This window comes from Apteryx mantelli, chromosome 3 (assembly GCF_036417845.1).
Source record: "Apteryx mantelli isolate bAptMan1 chromosome 3, bAptMan1.hap1, whole genome shotgun sequence".
NCBI classification, from domain to species: domain Eukaryota; kingdom Metazoa; phylum Chordata; class Aves; order Apterygiformes; family Apterygidae; genus Apteryx; species Apteryx mantelli.
Genome location: NC_089980.1, coordinates 45,436,139 through 45,455,194, shown reverse-complemented (window position 1 = coordinate 45,455,194; position 19,056 = coordinate 45,436,139). Strand labels below are relative to the sequence as shown.

Here is a 19,056-nt window from a genome sequence, read left to right as displayed (position 1 = left end):
ATCTCCAAGGATGGAGACGCCACCACCTCTCTGGGCAACCTATTCCAGTGCTCTGTTACTCTCACAGTGAAGAAGTGTTTTCTTATGTTCAGCTGGAATTTTCTGTGTTTCAGCTTGTGCCCGCTGACACTTGTCCTGGCATGGGACACCACTGAGAAGAGTCTGGCTGAGTCTTCTTTGCTCTCTCCCATCAGATATTTATAAACATTGATAAGATCTCCCCTGAGCCTTCAGCTCTCCAGGCTAAACAGTCCTGGCTCTCTCAGCTTCTTCTCATACAAGAGATGCTCCACTCCCTGAATCATCTTTATGGCCCTTTGCTGGACTCACTCCAGTAGCTCCATGTCTCTCTTGTATTGAGAAGCCCAGAACTGGACCCAGCACTCTAGGTGTGGCCTCACCAGGCTGACCAGAGGGGAAGGATCACCTCCCTTGACCTTCTGGCAACACTGCCTAATGCAGCCCAGGATACCGTTGGTTGTCTTTGTGCCCAAGAGCGCATTGTTGGCTCACATTCAACTTGTTGCCCACCGGGACCCCTAGGTCCTTCTCTGCAAAGCTGTTCTACAGCTGATTGTCCCCCAGCCTGTACTGGTGCGTGGGATGATTTCTCCCCAGGGGCAGGACTTGGCACTTCCCTGTGTTGAGCTTCATGAGGTTCCTCTCTGCCCATTTCTCCAGCCTGTTGAGGTTCCTCTGAATGGCAGCAGAGCCCTGTGGTATATCAGTCACTGCTCCTAGTTTAGTATTGTCTGTGAGTTTGTGGAGGGTGCATTTGGTCCCACCATCCAGGTCACTAATAAAGAGATTAAACAGTGCTGGCCCCAGTATTGAGCCCTGGGAGTTGAAAGAAGATGTCAGCATGATTTTGTAATGATGAGAAGGCAAGCATGTGTGTGTGGGGGGAGAATCTATTGATAACAAATGGAAGGGTAAAAAATTTAATCAATATAAATTGAAATTACTAAATATAAAAATTGATAAGGATAACTAAAGACTTCAAGGAAAAATATTCCAGGATTGACATTACATAATATATTAGAAGTCCAGCAGTGGTATGAGAGATATGTCATATGATAGAGACATTAATAAAATTGTTACTGCTGATCAAATAAAAGGAGAAGGATTCAGTGACTGTTTCTGCTTTGTGTGTGGAGAGACTCTGTATGACATATACACATCATACAGGAATGGCTAAGTACTTTCCTGACTTACTAACTAAGAATAGTAGTTAGAGGTGGCTTCTAATTAGATGCAGCTATCAACTAGAACATAACATTTGTCAAATTCAAGATAGTGGTCCTAATAGAGGGGGTGATTTGATGAAATTTCATGCTCCACGAGAAGGATCTAACATTCTTTTCTGTTCTTAAGAAGTAAGTCCTTGCCCAATCAACAAAAACTAGGTTTCAACAATAATTTTTACAAATGTAAATTGAATATTGAAATCAGTCTCGAAGTGTAAGCAATATTGCTAGGTAGCCTTTTGGCTTTGTTAATGTATCTTTTAAGTAGAGGAAGCCAGAACTTTGTCCTCAACAGCATGTAGTGAGTCTCAGAAAAGGCCCATGAATACTGTTTTTAGCATGTATAGTTGAAAGCTGGCAAACAAATGCTATGTTATACCATCAGGAAGAGACAGAGGCTAAAACTCTTTTCCCTTTAGCTTCTATGTCTGGATTCCTCACGCTTTAATATGGGAGCTATTAGTCATATATTTCATCCTGTCTAGCTATCATCATATGACGTGATAAGAGACACATTTCCAGGACAGTTTATGTTCTCCCTAAAGCATTCCCTTTTTAAACTTCCCACGTTCCCATAACATTTTAAAGTTTAAGGTGCTCTTTGCAGCAAAATTCATTCAAATACCCATGTCTCCTTCTTAGTAGTTTCAAGATACAGAAGTTGTCTTATATAAAAGGAAGGTGTATACATCTATGTATGGCATATACTTTACATAGCTCTCTTTACTCTGGGTTTTTTAGAGGCCTCCTGCTCTTTTGGTCTTTCTAGCAGAATAGAATGTGGTTGCAACTGGATTAGACAGAGTAAAGACAGTTGTCATTTCTTGAGTGTGAGTCAGTATCTTGCTCAAGAATTCCTTATTAGTTGAGTATATCCTTGGACTCTAATGTTTGCTTATTTCTTTTAATGTTAGCAATCTTGAAATGTCATGTGCACTCAACCACAAATCAACAAAATGACCCTGCAGTTTAGCTTAGCATTAATATTATTTTGTGTGGTGGAGTTGTTGTTCAGTAATAACAGATTATGTATTGTTCCTGAGTGATGCCATTATTCTGCATATATCCCTTGGGGGTTTTTATTATTATTATTATTTGAGTAGTGCAAGCGTAAGAAAATTATTTTAGCTACTGAAAATAACTTTTATATGCAGAAAAGATTTCTTTCATTTTGGAAGTTTTAAACTTGTTTCAGCACTGTTCTTTGTGGCTGACTCTTTTGATTTTCTTTGCTGGTCTCTCTTTTTTTTTTTAAAAGATGCATGATCCAGACAGGAATAACACCACAAAGCTTGTTTATTTTGGCAATAATTTGATATCCTTGTCTGGATAAACTGCAGTACTTTTACAGCCCCATTTGGGAATGGGATCATAACTTTGTTAAAACAGCTCATAGTAATAATCTTTTAAAAATATGGTAAGACTGATCATCAGAGGCCATAAATAGACAAATTTTGACAAAGTCAATGACTTTGTTGATTTACAATAGCTGAGAACCCAGTTTCATAGCTGCATATTTTTGCTCATTATATTGTTACATTTGAAGTATGTTTCTGTTTGAATTTTTTTCTCCCCAGTGTTGCAGACTTAAACTCGCTTTCCAGAGGAAACATCTGAAGTGCCTTTAGTCTCATGTTCAGCCTCCTAAGGTGGTTTATATTATTGCATTTCAGCATTCAGAGCAAATATTTGTTTGATAAGATCTTTATTATAATTTTTACATGTCTTCTGATAAGCAGTGTGAAGGTGGCAGTATAAGGGACCACACTCAGTGTAGCTATAGTTCCTCTTTACTGTTATCTGCTCAGAAGCCTGGGATAATGAGACATACCATTTTGAATGACATAAAGAAAACAGGCTTTTTTTCCACTTGTAAACATTTTTTTAGTTGTTTTATTTCTTCTTAGCTGAACTCACTGTATTTGTTAAAATGCAGTAGTCTCTTCAGTAGGTGCATTTCCTCAAGTTTTTTTTTCAGAAGAATTAAGAAGACTCAAGAGTTCATATCTGAAGGAACATACCTAGCACAACTTTGTCTGAACATAGTATGTTGACAGTAATTATAAGTACAGAAGCAGAGACTAATAAGAAAAAAAATTCCTGTGAGTGTATAAACTGGAATTTGGTTTTCTTATTCTCAGATGGTATCCATCAAGTCTGGTGAAACAGGCTCTGATGTTAAAGAAGTGTACCTCAGCCAGGACACTCCTCAAAATATGCCCCTAACCTATACTTCTTTTTTATTGTTTGTCATCCATACTGGCTTACAATTAATGATTTTTAAAATAATAGATGTTTATATCCAGGCTATTTCCTGAGAATCTTTATTTGTATAAATAATTTAAACCTAATTAAACTAGTAATAAACTGCTTGAAATTATTTACTGTAGAGGTTTCCATATGAGTTACAACTCTTTTATGGTCTTTTTTTTACTTTGTATCTTTATGGTGTACCCAACTCAGGAAGTGTGCACTGTTGTTCTACCCACATTTCCTGCACTTACTTTCCAGGAATATTCTTACTTTTAAAAGCATATTTCAAAATATCATTGCATGTGGTTATATGTCTTACAGGATATTAATCTACCTGAGTTCTAGCCTTATACTTAGGCCTTTGTTTACACACAAAGGAAACCAGAGGAGAAGCTCAGAATCAGGGTTTTTTTCTCTTCTTGTTGCTGAATGTTGGAGATAGGGTTAAAAAGTGCTGTGGCAGGGAGGATTCACCCCCCCACAATATTGCTTTCTCCCTCAGCAGTGGCAGAAGAATTGAGGCTGAAACAGCCCATCTCCATTTCTTCAGGGAATTTCTTTGCTTATGAATTATTTGCTTACATTTCTTTGCTTATGTCCTGAACCAAATCTGATGCTGTCCTCAAAGTTTGGATCAGTGAATCACAGTGCTCCATTAGTATTGTGGAGAGTAACATATGAACCCTCCAGGGCATCATTTTTCTGTTTTCAGTGGTGAACAGGCAAGAGCATTCTTCACCTGCTGGAGCTCTGGCCTTCAGACTTTACTTCTAAAAATTATCTGGATGTTGCTGTAAAATGTTTCTCTGAAACATTTTGTAAATACAAACTTTAGGATAAGTTCAGAGATGAATGTAGAGGTGTCACACTATTAAATCAAGGCCACTTAAAGCGTCTCTTTTCTTCCTCTGCTTCCCAAATAATGAGTTTGTACTATCAAGAATCTCAAAATCGCACCTAAAAATTTACTTGTTATTTGGTGACTTAATTTACCTAGCACGTCTGAATTGCAACCAGGAATCTGAAGAGAAAACCATCTAGGATGAAGTAGTTAGAAATCTGAGGGGCCACAAGAAAGGGGTGTAGCAAAGAAACAGTGAGTATGGTAATATGGAAGAGTCTAAACTGGAGAGTAGCATCATTACTGTAGCTCACACTCTTTCTGTCCCTTTTGTGTGTTACTGTTAGAGTTTCTGCAGTTAGAAAGTGGGAATAGGTTTGGAGTGACTGTAAGAATGCACTGAACTGCATGTATCATCTCTGGATTTGGACTTGTATCTAAAATATATGGGTTTTAGAGGCACACATTGCAAGAATATTGTATATGGTAATACCACACTTCAGAGAATATAATCTCTTCTTTTCTGTGAAAAGTTGTGTTTGGTAGATCTAGGTCCTAGTCCCTGTGCTTTCTGGATGCTTAAACAGAATGAAAGACAGACACACAAACTGCTTCAGGGCATGTAGTAATGCTGGATAAATGTGTAGTACTCAGAAAATTAATCTGCTAATTCCTGACGCATCCAGTGGAAATACTGTAATCTAATAAGCAGTATTAAACTTTTCCTTAGCCCGTTAAAGTATGTGAGTAGTGCTTACACTTGAATAGTTGATAGCGTGCAAGTAGAAAAGGCAAAGACTGATGAGGGAAGGTGAGACAGAAACTTGCATGCTGCCTGAGGTGTACATGAAAAGGAGTTTGGAGTGCCAGACAGAGAACCTTTCAAAAGGCATCTTCATTTTCTTCAACACTTTGGTTACAGGAAGGGAGTTTCCATCCATCCTAAGGGCTTGTTGGGGTAAGCGTGGGCTATTTTTTAATGATTAGGAGGAGTTAGGTGCTTGGAATTGGTTTGTTACACATTATTTTGATTAAATGAAAAAATTCAGACATGGTTAATTTAGTTTACTTGGAACTCTTAAAAGTTCTCTGAGTATCTTGAAAACAAGTTAGATGATGTAATTAGTCACAAACTATGTATCAGTGGCTTCCTAACTTCTCTGTTTGTGATTCATGCCCTATCCTTGTGTTTCCAACCCATAGCCATGGCAGCTTTATCAGGATTCGTGTTGCAAATTTTCTCTTTTTCCTATGTACCTGCCTTTCAGACAGCCTGGGTGGGGACATCTCAATGGATGTCCTTGCTTGTCTTGTTTTAAACAGCAATACCTCACCAAGCTCTGCCAGGAACCAAGGCCTTTGGATGCCACAGAAATTAAAACTTGTTACTACCAATGAATTGCCCAAGAATGAAGAGAGTACTTAAAATGTGTGTGATTCCTTAAACCAATCTCCACATTTTTAAAAGGTGTTCATTTGTGTTAACATATTGTTAAATTTGTTCAGTCATATGTTGGCTGATCTTAACAGACAGTTGGGAGACTAGGCTTACAGCAGAGCTGCATGAAGAATTCATTGCCTTTCTTAGGTCCATTAATGCTTTCTTTGTTGTGTTTGTAAGATACCCCTGTGTGAACTGAAATTCCTTGTCTTCTTGTGCAGACCAATCTCCACATTTTTATCAGGCTCCAAGCAGCAAAAGGATTTCACACCATAATGGATATTTTTATTTCTTTTTTTTTTCCTTTCAGAGGAAATGGGAATAGCCCAGTGAGAACCAGGTTCCAATGGGTCCTTTGTCTAAATGCCAGTGGCGGCCACATGTGCAAAACCAGCATGTTCTAACGGGCTCTCCCAGCGCCTGCATCTGGGTTTTGTCGGGCCGTCCCCTCTGCCTGCTGGCAGCGTTCAGCCCTTTGGTTTGTTTAAGTTCTTTAAGATCAATGACAAAACAAAACAAAGCAGAAAACCGTTTCATCAGAAGTTGAGCTGTTCAAACAAACCCTGGCTTTGTATTCTGTCCTTATCTGAAGTGCTCCTTTCCCCCGGGCTCTGGGTTCTTTTTAACCTGTGATTCCCAGAGCCCTGTCAAAGGAAGGGACAGAGCAGCAATTGCCTTCCACTGCTGCGGTTTCAGAGGCTTACTCCTTTTCAGTCTGCTTTTCCAAATGCTCTCTGAATAATTCCAGCTCTGATGAAATGACGTGCCTGTGATTTCCAACAGCAGTGTCATAATTGGATGCTGCCTCTTCTCCTGTCTACCTGAGGAAGAATCACAATTCATGTGTACATGCTTATTACGCCTATTTAAAGTTATCAAATATTTTATTTCAGTATGTTTCGGTCTTCAGCTTTTTTGAAAAAGTTCTGGATTACTCGTTATGAGTTTGCCATTTGATATTCTCAAGTATTTGGTTGAACCCAGAGATCAAATTCTGTTTGCTCTTACTTGACTGAGTCTAACTCACAATTTTACACTTCAGGTAAAGGTACCTGTCATTCTCATTTAAAGTTCACTTCCTATACATTAGGCTAGGCCCTCAAGAGATGTAAATCAATATATCTATATGTACATCAGTTGAATTCTAGTGATTTGCGTTGTCTGAGAATGTAGGCAGCTTGTAATTTTTATTTTCAGTTTTATATATAAATACTGAGAAACTAAACCTCTTATTTGACCTTTTGGTAGCATTTGTTTGCACTTGTTAGCATAAGTTATTTTTGTGACTATCCACAGCAAATAATTATGACAGGGACGTGAACAAGCTCTCTTTTGTTGGTATTCTCCTACCCAGTATTTTTAGCACAACCTTTTGTTTGCTTGAAAGCAAACATTTCAGTGTGCCTATTCTTTACTCAGTGGATGTCTTCAGGAGAGGAACACCTGAACAGTACCCTGTAAAGGAGAGATACCCAAGCTGCATTGCATTTTAGGAGGAGACTGCCTTATAGGAACAGGAGCTCAGAAGAATTTAATTTGTCCTGATGGAATTACTGAATATGTTAATATTATTTTAAAGCTGAATTTTGCATGTTACCTCATTGTCTCGAGATTGGTGGGGGGAAGGAAGAAAATTTGCAAAGTAGGCTTCTTGCAGCTAAGGGCTTCCTCAGTGAGACTAATTCCCTTTGCCTTCGTTTCACTGCCCTTTGAAACACCAAATTGCTATCCCCTTAGCACTGCATTACACTGTTTCATTGTGCAATGTGACTTTTGCAGGAAAACAAATATGTTTCTGTGTTAGCTTGCAGCCGTGCTCAGGCAGATCTTTACAAGTACCTGAAGTCCTTTGTATATTGTAACCACTGTGGTAAACCTGCTCTTTTGTGGCCGCTCAGAGAAAAATGGTGGAGGCCTTTAAAATAAAGCCCTTTTTCTTCCAGACAGAGATAGATATGATGCTTTAATCACTGCCGGGGTCAAAAATCTTTCATTTTTCCCTGAAGTTACAGCCGTTTTGTAAAGCCATCTTCTATACACTCAGATAAAGTTACAACAGTGTTCTGCTGGCCCCAAAGGTGAGGCTTGCACTGGAGGGACAGTATTGTGAAGGCTGCTAGGCCTGTTAGTGCTAACTTGCAGTGCTACAGCTTGAAGTACTTTTAGACAGTTTATACAAAATGAAAATACGAGATAAGCTGATAAAAATATTAAATATACATTTGCAGAATCGAGTGGAAAAACATTTTTGGTTGTTTACATTTGTGTGGAGACCTATCTGTTGATTAGGCCAGTGTGTTCCAGATGCTGTCAATAGGATGTGATGGTACTCTGCTGGGAGCCAATCTGATTGCTGTATTTCTTCAGCGCTCTTCCCAGTCCAAGTGAATTACACAGCTCGCTTGGATCTCCTGGGGCTGCTAGGTCTGCTGCTTTGTCTTCTTGCAACACACAACATGCACGCTCTTTTTCCAACACAGACCTTTCATAGTATTAGTAAGAGCAATAGGCTGTGGTTGTCAAGAAATTACACCAATTGGGATAATTGGCACAAGGTTCTCAAATACCTAGCATTACGTATAGCTTCCCATTTTTACTGCAATTCAATATAAGCCAAGCAATACCCATCCAACAAAATGCCAGAATTACTGCAAAGTCTAGTTTTTTATTTATTTATTATTACAGTCAGACTCTTATCTTAAAGCTGACAAATGGATACTGTGTAGTATTGCTCCAAAAATCTTGTACTTCTCCAAGAATGACCTTAGCTTGTACTGAACAAGAACCTCTGGTATTTTTTGTTTGTTTTTTTTTATATCATTGTGTTCTTGAAAATGTTGACAGTTTGGCTAGATTATAGTTGGTTACAAAGTCCCATATAATATTTTTAGAAAGTGCTGAACTATGCTATAATTGTTTGTATCTTTGAGTTAAGAAATATTTTTCCTTCAATGTTGATATTTTTCATGTTTCATCTGATAATTTACATAGCTGTAAATGCATAAGTATTAGATGTTGTAGAAGTAATTACCCATAGATAGCTCTTTATATTGTAGTTAAATCTTTTAATAATTTGAAATTTGTCTCTGAAACAATTTGAGTAAAATATCTTGATAGTTCAATTATCTTCATGGATGGTTATACAGATTAGCTTATTTTAGCTGAGAGATAAAATTTAAGCAAAAATCTAGACGTTCAAAATAAGAAAGTTTTTCAGAGAACAGCCAAGGCCCACAGTGAAAATGGAAAATTTATCCCTAGTACTGTCTACTCTCCAGTGAATTCTTCTGTCTTTCACGCAAGTATAGATGGTCATGGATTTTCAGAAAGGGGAAGCTGACTAATTAATAATTCCTGCACAGAAGTGTGAATCAGAGATGCAACTAGGCTCAATATTAATTTAGTGTCTTGCTCTATAACATAATGAAGCTAAATAGCTGGGGTTTCGAAGAGGTCAATATACTTGATGTGTTTGTTGTGGAGAGACGCATGTGAACTGGGTGGAGGTTGCAAGGAGGGGAAGGGAAGTCATTCTGCCACAAGGCGATTGAGTGCGTGTCGTATGGGCAGTCCTTCCTAAGATATTAGAAGAATAAAGGGCCACAGTCCTTTTCCCTTCCTCATCTAATGCAGTGTGATATGTCATCAGATAATACTAAAAGTAATTACAGCTGAAGAGTCAGTAACAAAATCTTTCTTTCTGTTTTTGTTTCAGTTATTTGTCACCTTCCATGCATGAATGGAGGCCAATGCAGTTCTAGAGATAAATGCCAGTGCCCTCCTAACTATACTGGTAAACTTTGTCAGATCCCTGTGCAGAATGGCAATACTCCAAAACTGTTCCATCATCCGCAACAGGTGAACAAGGCCATAGGATCGCAAATCATCCACTCTACTCATACTTTACCACTGACAATGTCCGGACAGCAAGGTGTAAAAGGTAACTTTTTTCCTGATAGATTTTTTCCTTTGAAGTTAGTTTTATTTTCTAATTTTGGGTAGCCGACCAGTAAGGTAATGGCATCTGCCTATGAAGTTTGAATCTTGATACCACGACTTTAATATAGAGCCTACCAGAATGACTGGAAAGTCTTCTCCTTGATGTTTGGAATAATAAGAAACACAGTGCTATTGAAAGGAGTTTATAAAATAATTTTACTTCACTTCACTGTGGAATTTACTGCAGATTGCAAAGTCGGTAAAATATAATGAATGAAAGAGAGATCAGTCAGCTTCAGCTTTCAGTTCCACACATACTTTACTGTAAGGTGACAAGATCTGATGACCTTCAAGAAGGGTATTGTGTTTGGGTTTCCTGTGTGTCCTATGACTCATCAGGTAGCATTTTATCAAGGTGAGATCCTGTCTATACCAAGAGACACTTGCAACTCAGTTCCACAGTTTCAGAATTAAATTGTGATATATTTTGTTTGAACTGCCAGTTTGATTTTTCTTGTCAAAGGTAAAATTACAGTCACCTTTTCCATGTTACTACCTCTGAGTAAAAGCAACATATATTGGGCAAGGATGTGAGGGGGCCCAGTTGTTTGCAACTAGCTCCTGAATCACTTTGCTGAAAAGAACCCAGGCTATTTATATGTTTGTGATAAATACAATCTAATGTAGTAATTCTGTTTTCAGAAAGGGACATAGCTGTGAAGGAAGTGTTGGCAGCACCCTCTTGGAAACATGATAATTTATAAATGCTTCTAAGCATCCACTCCATCTTTTCAATGGATTTGTTCTCTAGGGGCTGCTACACAATCCAGTGGGAAATAGTTTCCACTGACCTATTGGCATATTAGTCCCTAAAGCTCCCCAGAAGTTTTCTCTCTTAAAAAAAAAAAAAAAAAGAAGGAAAAAAAAGTGAGAGAATATAGTTGTCCAAAGATTTGTCAGAGCTGAAATTATTTTTGTGAATACTTAATTCCAGGTCAAATTATCATAGACAAAATGGTGGACCACAAAGATTTGTTTTTCTTTAAAGCCATGGTTGTTCTTCAGATTTAGAGTCCCTGTTCTAAAATGCACAATAGGTTTCTCGTTGCTGAAGAGTTTGACTTCTTAGATTTTTTTCCTGCCCCTTTAGAAGGGAACTCTCCGTCAGACCCATCAACAATCACAATGGTTTTTCCTCCCTTTCCTTGTCAAATGAGGATGTTGGGTTGTGTAGAGAGGAACATTTCATTTCTTTCAAAGAAAGGATGAAACATCATCCTGAAATGGCTGGCAGAAATCAAAATTTATCAGTGCATCTAGGCAGCAATCCAAGACTTGTAGAAGGGAGGATTGTGATGATAATACTAGATAGGAGGAACCAGGCTAAGTTTGATTAATGGCTCAAAACCTGAACATCTCTGGGTGGATTGGTAGATGTTAGCAGAGCCATTCAGTGATTTCCTTTTGAGGGTAATAGAGTCTTCAGATACACCAGCTGAAGAAGGTAGTCTGAGGGATCCTTTTTCCACTCAAAAAATTATGCATAATAGTGAGTTGGGGTGAGTTTTGTTCTTGTCATGCCAGACAAATATAGTTCTCTCTAATATCTGAAGAAGGGCATTACTGCTTTTCCTTGTAACACTGAGTCTTTTCCCTCTGCATTTCACCTGCAACAGAACTCATGTGTGACATCAAATTTTGCCTGAAAGTTGTTTTCTGCTGCAGGCAAGTTGTGAAGAGCCAATGAGGCCCAGGAACCGTATTTCGCTGACCTTCTACCACTTAATTCCTGGTGTTTTAATCTGCAATATGTTGAATCATTTCTTAAATAAAACAATGCAGAGCAAATCAAAAATAAGTTGCTGCGCCTTTTAAGGAATTTCTAAGTGAGACTAATAAATGCTGAAAATGCGCCTAGAGGAAATAAGATGAAAAAAAGAAATCGACTTCTACATTGCAAGATAATTATAAAACAGCTAAAAAGAAATGAACTATGTTTCCTGGGAAACGGAGCTGTGAGGCTGAAATTTGCAAATAAGAACCGAAAAGGTCTAATCAAGTTTAAAAGAGCAGTCCTGGCTTCTGGAGGCGAGAGAACAACTCAGAAGGCTCAACAATCCAGTCCACTATGCATTGTAGGAGAAGTAATGCCTCAAGTATTCTACAGAATACTTGCTGACAAGAGAGCCCCAGCCAGACACAATAAATTCTAACTTTGTTATGCAGCTTACAAAATGTAAAACTTTTTATTCCCCCCTCCAAAAAAAAAAAAAAAGAAAGAAATCAGTTGAGGTATGTGTTTTAAGGGCTTTTTGTGTTTTAATGGAAAGGGCTTAAGGCTCATAAACAGTTCTGATGTACACTAAATGACCAGAACTTCTGAATCTATATGCCCAAACTTAAAACTACAACTGCATTTAAAAGCAGAAGTATCTGAAAAACATTTCCTCCCTCTTTATCTGCCAAGTCCTGAATTCAAAGTTCAGTGAAGGGAGTGGTGGTTTTAGATGGTTGAGATGTTGGCAACTGTTGCAGGGGCAAGCTCAGGACTTGGCAGGTATTTAAAGGTGAAGGGATGAAATCTGAAGCTTTTCCTGTGTTCCAAAGAAAGATGATGGATCTGAAAAACAAAATAAAGCTTACTATATATCCAAAAATAACCTAGTAGAGTTTGAATTCTGGAACTTTGAATGGGATTCTTTTTACACAGTGTGACCACAAATATTAATGTCGCACCAGCCAATTTGGACATCCATGTTTATGTAGCAATCTTTACAATCATTTCCTGTAATGTCTGTCTTTCCTGTATGAAGAGTTTTCATTTTCTTGCTTCTAAATCAGACTCCATGCATTCTTTCATCCCTCCCTTCCACCCCCAAATTTGGGCTTCATTTATATTTTTGTCACACTTTAAGGTACTCTATGAAAATTCTAACGTAAAAAAAGAAATGTCTTGGAGATGCCTGGGATCTCTTTGTGGCGTATTTTATTACCAATTTTTCTTATGTGTTTTTCCTTCAATTATTTTAGTGAAGTTCCCTCCTAACATAGTGAATATCCATGTGAAACATCCCCCTGAAGCCTCAGTTCAGATCCATCAAGTTTCAAGAATTGACAGCACATCAACAGGACAAAAAGAGAAAGTACCTCAGCCAGGACATCCACAGGTCTCTTACCAAGGTCTTCCATATCAGAAGACCCAGAAAGGACATACTGCTTACACAAATCAACAACCCATTCCTCATGTGTTTCCTGTTTCAGTTAAAACTCAGCTTGGGCGCTGCTTCCAGGAGACTATTGGGACACAGGTAAGAAAAGATGGGACACATTTGACATTCTTTTCCAAAAGAAAATTCATTTGAGAATGCATTGTAAAACGTTGTTTTACAAAATAACACTCTTCTGAACTTCCTTCTCCATTAAGCTAATGTGTTCATTTTATGTGGACTTGGATCCTTGACTTACTGATTTCAGGTATTCTAGCAATAACTTCTCCATTTATTAGCTATTTTTCCTAATAAAAAAAACATGACTTGAGCCCTAGCTCCATCTCTTCTGATTGAACAACTAAGTTATACTGTCTTCCATAGCTTGTACTGTCCCCTGCTTTAATGAGTCTTTTTAGATCTGCGTCTCAACAGCCAATATTCTGAAGGGGTTGCAGTTTTCACTTAAATTCCTATGCAACGATTTTATATGTTTTACAGTACTGTAGGACAACATTTTTGATTTGTTGAAATGTGACCATTGAATAAAGTGGAAAATCATGAAAACCAATAGAGGGTTCACTGAAGCATTAAAAGCTTACTTCAGTTTAAAATAAAATCTTTACTCCAGTTTCTTTTACATATGACTGTTCAAAATTGCATGTGTTCTTTCAGCTCTTGAAAACACTTTAAGAGGTGACACAGTGTTATCATTTTTACATACTTGCATATATATATGTAAATATGCAGAGAGAAAGAAAGTATATGAGAGGAAATTGCAAAAATGTTTGACTTTGGTCTTCCAGGTTGAGAGCAATGTCTGTACTTAAGCTTTTTTAACACTTCCGTTGTAAGATCCATGTTACCTATTGCTTATCACCTTGCCAAACTTTAATTTTTCATACTGAAATATTTTATGCTGGATATGTGCCTCAGGCTGAAATTTTTGGTGAGCTTTCAGCAAAAATTATTCATCTGTTTTGAGAAATGATGTTAGGGAATGAATATGTTGTTTTGCTGAGGCTAAAAAAATGTTTACAACTGTTTCATTGAAGATTTGTATCATCTGCGTGCTTTGAAGCAAAAACTTGAAACTTGACCGGAAGGTCACTCTGCTTTTGCTCTTTCCATGTACCCAAATTTGGCCAGTTCCCAAGCATCTAAAAGTATGGGTGTATTTCCAGTATATTCCACTGACATTTGTTAGAAGTTGGCAGCTAAATTTTCCAAAGATTTCGTCTGTGCAGAGCATGGTCTGCCTTTCCCTCAAAAAGACAGCATCCATCAACCCTGAATTGCAGAACTGGAGTAGACTGTCCTTTGCAAGTGTTTCTTCTAGCTGTCAGTGAAAGCTGTGATGCCAGGCATTCGAACTGAGAGCAAGGACATTTTCTCAAGTTATAAAGGCTCCCGAGTAGCACACAAAAAAGAGGGACGAGACTTCAGTCAAATACAGAGGGGTAAGGAGCTTAGGGGAGGATCGGTGATGGGGAACAGATAGGAGCAGATGGAGTCAGAAACTGAGTGAGGGTAACACAGGTGGCAGGGCGCATGGTCATCACAGCAATTGCGTTCTGGAAGCTCGGACTGAAACCACAGTTCCTGAGTCTCTTCATACTCTGCCAGCTCCAGAGAACTGTGTCTTTTTCCTGTAAAATATTTTTCTCTTCTCCGTTTGGCAGCTGGCTCATGTGGACTATCATAGTATTCCTACTAGTGATGTAATTAACTCTACTTTCAAAAATCATCGCTGTGGATTTAAAGATCCCCAAATCTGCTGACGCAAGGCTATCATGTGAGGGGGGTTTTTTATATTTAGAAAAAAATCATTCTGAAGAATGCTATAGGAGAAGTAAATTTAAACATCGTCAAGTCTAAAAATGTTTTTAAAACATCAGACTTAAGCCTGCATATGAAACACTAAGGTTAGTATTCACTAATTGTTCAATACTTAACTTTGGATCCACAGAATTTGTTTATACTGATGTGGCCTTTGTGCTTGTCACTTTCAGGAATAGTAAAAATTTTAATTTGTTCTTTGGGGACCTGATTCTGGCAAGTGTTGAAGCACATGTTCAGCTGGCAGTTTATGGATTTTAAATGATAAAGTGAATCAGGGCCCATATCAAACAACCATTTCTTTGTATTTCCTAAGAATGAGGGGTCTAACAAACATGGCATTATCACATAGAATCATGAAATTCTGAAATTATTATTATAATTAGTGGTTTATTAGTATTTATTTGTATCTCTGTATGCACTCATATACATGGGGAGGCCACATTCCTTCCTCAGAACCTTAGAAATGACAAGGCACTTGTCACTGCTAAGAAGGCGATGGGTGCTGCATCTTTTATCTCTTACTTGTTATGCTCTATAAATTTCCTGTCAGTTCTTTCTGCTTTGTGCTTGAGCCAGAAATTTTGAATCATGTATGTAGCCAAAATTTCCAGTGTGCTATGCAGGCACCTCACATTACAATGGTTTTAAAACCAGAAGACAGTAAAGTGCTCCATTTAAATGGGGGAGGAAAGGGGAAATCTGCCTACATTGACCTCAGGCCTCACTGGAAATCCTACTAGATGCTCAGTCTCTAATTTTTATGGTATTTTTTTCAGTATTCCCATGAAACACTGTGCCTTTGCAGTGCTCTCAAGAAAGGGCATTGCCTCCTAGTTTAGAATAATGTCCATTTTCATTTTTTCCAAACTCAATTTGTCCATTCAGTGTCAGTCTTGGAGAAGAGTGTAACAGGTTTTTCAGCAGGCCTTGTTGTTTAATGTAATAGTTCAGTTTACAACTGCAGCTGTAGGGTGGCACTCACCTTTCAGATTTGAACCAGAACTTTCGATGTGCTTTTCCTGCAGTCAGACAATTAATATTATCTGTTTGTATGTTTTAAATATACCTTGAGCTGGGCAAAGCACTTAATTTTCTTACCCTCAGATAGGTCTCTATTTTAAAAGAGCTTGGTTTTCTGTTTATTTGATATTTGCTTTGCTAAATATGAGGAATATCTTCATTTGTTTAGAGAGGCTGCTAAACTGAGCTTTTGCTATTAGCAGTAGTGAGTTACAAGTCCTTTCTGGAGATTATGATGGATAATTTTGGTATTCTTACTTTTCTTAATAATCATCTGTGTTTATACATTTTTTTGCAGGGTGGATTGGATAGTTGGCTTCAGAAATGTTTTATTAAATATTCTGGGATCAGAGGTCACTTTACTGTCTATAGAGCTGACTGATGGAAGCATGTGTGTGTGGCCTCTTTTAGGGTAATCTACCAAGTTAATGAAGACTCTGCTGATTCCCATTTTTATCCTGTGTTTTTAGCCTCCACCAAAAGTATCAGAACCTATACTGGGGGGTTGTGTGTATGTAATCTCTACTTTTCTGGGTTTCTCTCCTTTTATCTCTTTTTTACTCCTTGTTCTCTCCATCTTCCTCCTGTATTTCCGCTGGTCTTCAGATTATAGGTGCTCTGATTTTGATGCTTTTGGTTTTTTCCACAGCCTTTCCTGGAACATTTTTCATCTCCGAACACATTCTTCTTCACCCCACCTTAGCTAAATTCCTTTCATGTGTCTCATTCAAAAACATTAGTCCTGCTCCCATCATAGGATGGATGCTGTATTCAAATGCCAAGACATCCAGAGCATATTTTTTGCAGTCTAGTTCCAGCAGAGTGCACACTGTTAGAGCTAGCAGCTGGAGCCATCCTGAATCAAAGCTTGGATGGCACTGTGGTACAGATAGTTGAAGAATCTCGTCATATTCCCAAGCCTTAGTTCACTCCTACTTAGCAATGTAGGAGGACCTCCTTTCTGCCTCATTGTCTATAATGTCAAAAGTAACTATAACCAAAGGCAGAGGCCATTAGAATAGGATAGCAAAAAGGAAAAGAATGAAGATAGTGAACGTACTGGAATGTCCTAGTTTAATGAGGATAGATTAATGAAGATGTTGTATGTTTTCATATATATACACCTATCCACATTGCTTAATTGGGACTGTTTTGTGTAGTGTGCTCAGCATTGAGGACAAAAGTGGAAAGAGCAACTATGGAAGTGTAGTATTAATATTGTAATTTTTAGAAAGTAGTGTATAAAGCAGATAGTTATGTTCTGGCTGATTCTTTTTTCTACCCACGTCAATTCGCTTATGCTTGCTGCGTCTGTTCTCTCCAAGTGAAAAGCTGAACAAGTATTTCTTTTCCAGGAGATGTTACAATGATTACTCCATAATAGTTTTCCATGTTACATGACAACTTACTATGCAATTTCGCATAAAATTGGCATGAGTCATCAAATGCTTTCCTAATATCAAAAAGATTTTTGCATGGTATATCATAAACTAGCAATTAAGCTGCAGTCCAGAAATTGATTGTTGTCACGAAAATAGTGATCAAACCTTTACCTAAACTTGTACTTTAATGTGTATAAAATGATCTTGAGAAAATAGGGACTTGAAGTTAGTAAACAGTTACAGTGGAAGCAGTAGGACAAAAATCCTACTCACTTAAGATGGAGAGCAGTAGGTTTGTTGACAGCACTGTACATTACAGTGCCTTCAAAAGCTGGAGGCTGGACATGGTGACCTGCAAGGTCCTTTCCAGCCTTGTATTCCTGTGTTTCTGAAATCCAAGGAGTCTGTCATCTTAGAGCACTGATTCACTAAGCCCTATTTAAAAAGCAAGCAAATAAGGAAGATTGTTTCTCATCTTTAAATCCCTCCTTTTCAGCTGCTTTTCATTTTAATTCTAATAAAAATGCCTTTATTATGACACAGAATATCTTGTTATTTCCCAAAATACTTTTACAGTATCAGTGGTGCACGTAGTAAAGTTTGTGGTGCTAATCAGAGTCCTGTTAATTTTGTGTATGATTACCTTCCATTTAAATTGATATAGGAATGGAGCTGCCTAACGTATCAAAATTCATAGAAAGAGAATTAAGCATCACATTTTTTTCCCCCTTAAGACCACCTTGAAGTCTCTATTAAGTATACTTTTGTGTTTTCCTGTGGTCACTAACTTTAACTATTTTGGCCAAAAAAACCTATTTTTCTCAAAATTGGTTTGGTTTTTTTTTGCATAACTGTAAAGAGAGAGGAATTTTTTGCAAAGCAGCGAGAAATTGGAGAAGCTGGCACTTCCAAATTTGTCTAAAGCAATCCTGACTAGATTCACAAGTAAGACTGTTCTCTTCAGCAGAGATTTTCGAGTTATTGGGAAGGAAACTTATAGTGATCTCAGCATCTGTAACTTAAAAACAAAATAAAAAGACTTGCTATTTTGAAGAGAGACAGATATCGAAGTAGCGTACCTAGCTGAAGGCAACATGTGCCAACATGTCTGTAAGGGAAGCTGGCTAAGAGGCCGTGTCTGCCAGTGCTTGTTCATTCCTGCTCACTGTCCCCGGCTGTGCTGTGTGTAACTGCTGGGGAGCTGGGGGTGGACTGCTCTCTAAAATGATCACTGAAATAGTTTTGGTTAAAAATACGCTCTTCTGACCTCTCTGGGATTCTTTTACATTCAGGTCAGTTCAATGACGCAATGTAGAGGGGATAGGTTCTACCCTCTCTTGTCTGTTGTGTGCTGCATGATGCTGAGCTGTGCTTTGTGCTCCCCTTGCAAAGGGCTTTGAAAGTGGTGTAGAAAAGACCTGCAGCTGTTACAGCTCCTATCAGAAGGATGGCTGAATTCAAGTTGTTCTGGTATCTTTAGGTGAAATTTGGCATATCGCAATAATACTCTGGAAAATCTTATTAAAGAAAAAAACCCACTACCTATAACAGACAATGGAAGCATCTTTTGATTGTTTTTTAAATCAATTTAGCTAAATAACGGGAGTAATGAATGCTAGACATTGGGAATTTTAAGGTCTGTCCATTTTTTTTCAGTGTTATCAACACAGTTTCAAATGCTACTTAATTCTGAAAAATAACAAGTATTTCTGATAAATAGCTGTGACTTGATCAGCATTTTTAGTGGGATTAATTTTTATGAAAATAGTTTATTTAATGGTGTGTTTCAGTAATGTCTTCTGCACGTGACATTTATCTTGGTTTGAGTGATGCCTTTCTCTGCTATCAGACTTGACAGAATACAAAATGAGCCAGGTGATAGGTG

The 19,056-nt window shown here is 37.9% G+C and overlaps 1 protein-coding gene across 12 annotated transcripts in view; it reads left to right on the top strand.

The window, feature by feature from the left end:
• Nucleotides 1-19,056, top strand: part of LTBP1 (latent transforming growth factor beta binding protein 1) — a 215,364-nt gene that overhangs the window by 90,704 nt on the left and 105,604 nt on the right. For 11 of the 12 annotated variants that reach the window (XR_010883704.1, XM_067293254.1, XM_067293257.1 and 8 more), the window contains 2 exons: nt 9,498-9,722; nt 12,752-13,029. Coding sequence is in view for 11 of the 12 variants with exons in the window: in XM_067293254.1 (XP_067149355.1) it covers nt 9,498-9,722; nt 12,752-13,029 (503 nt within the window). In the remaining variant the exon portion in view is untranslated. The remainder of the gene's footprint in view (nt 1-9,497; nt 9,723-12,751; nt 13,030-19,056) is intronic. The other variant, XM_067293258.1, reaches the window with a different exon arrangement.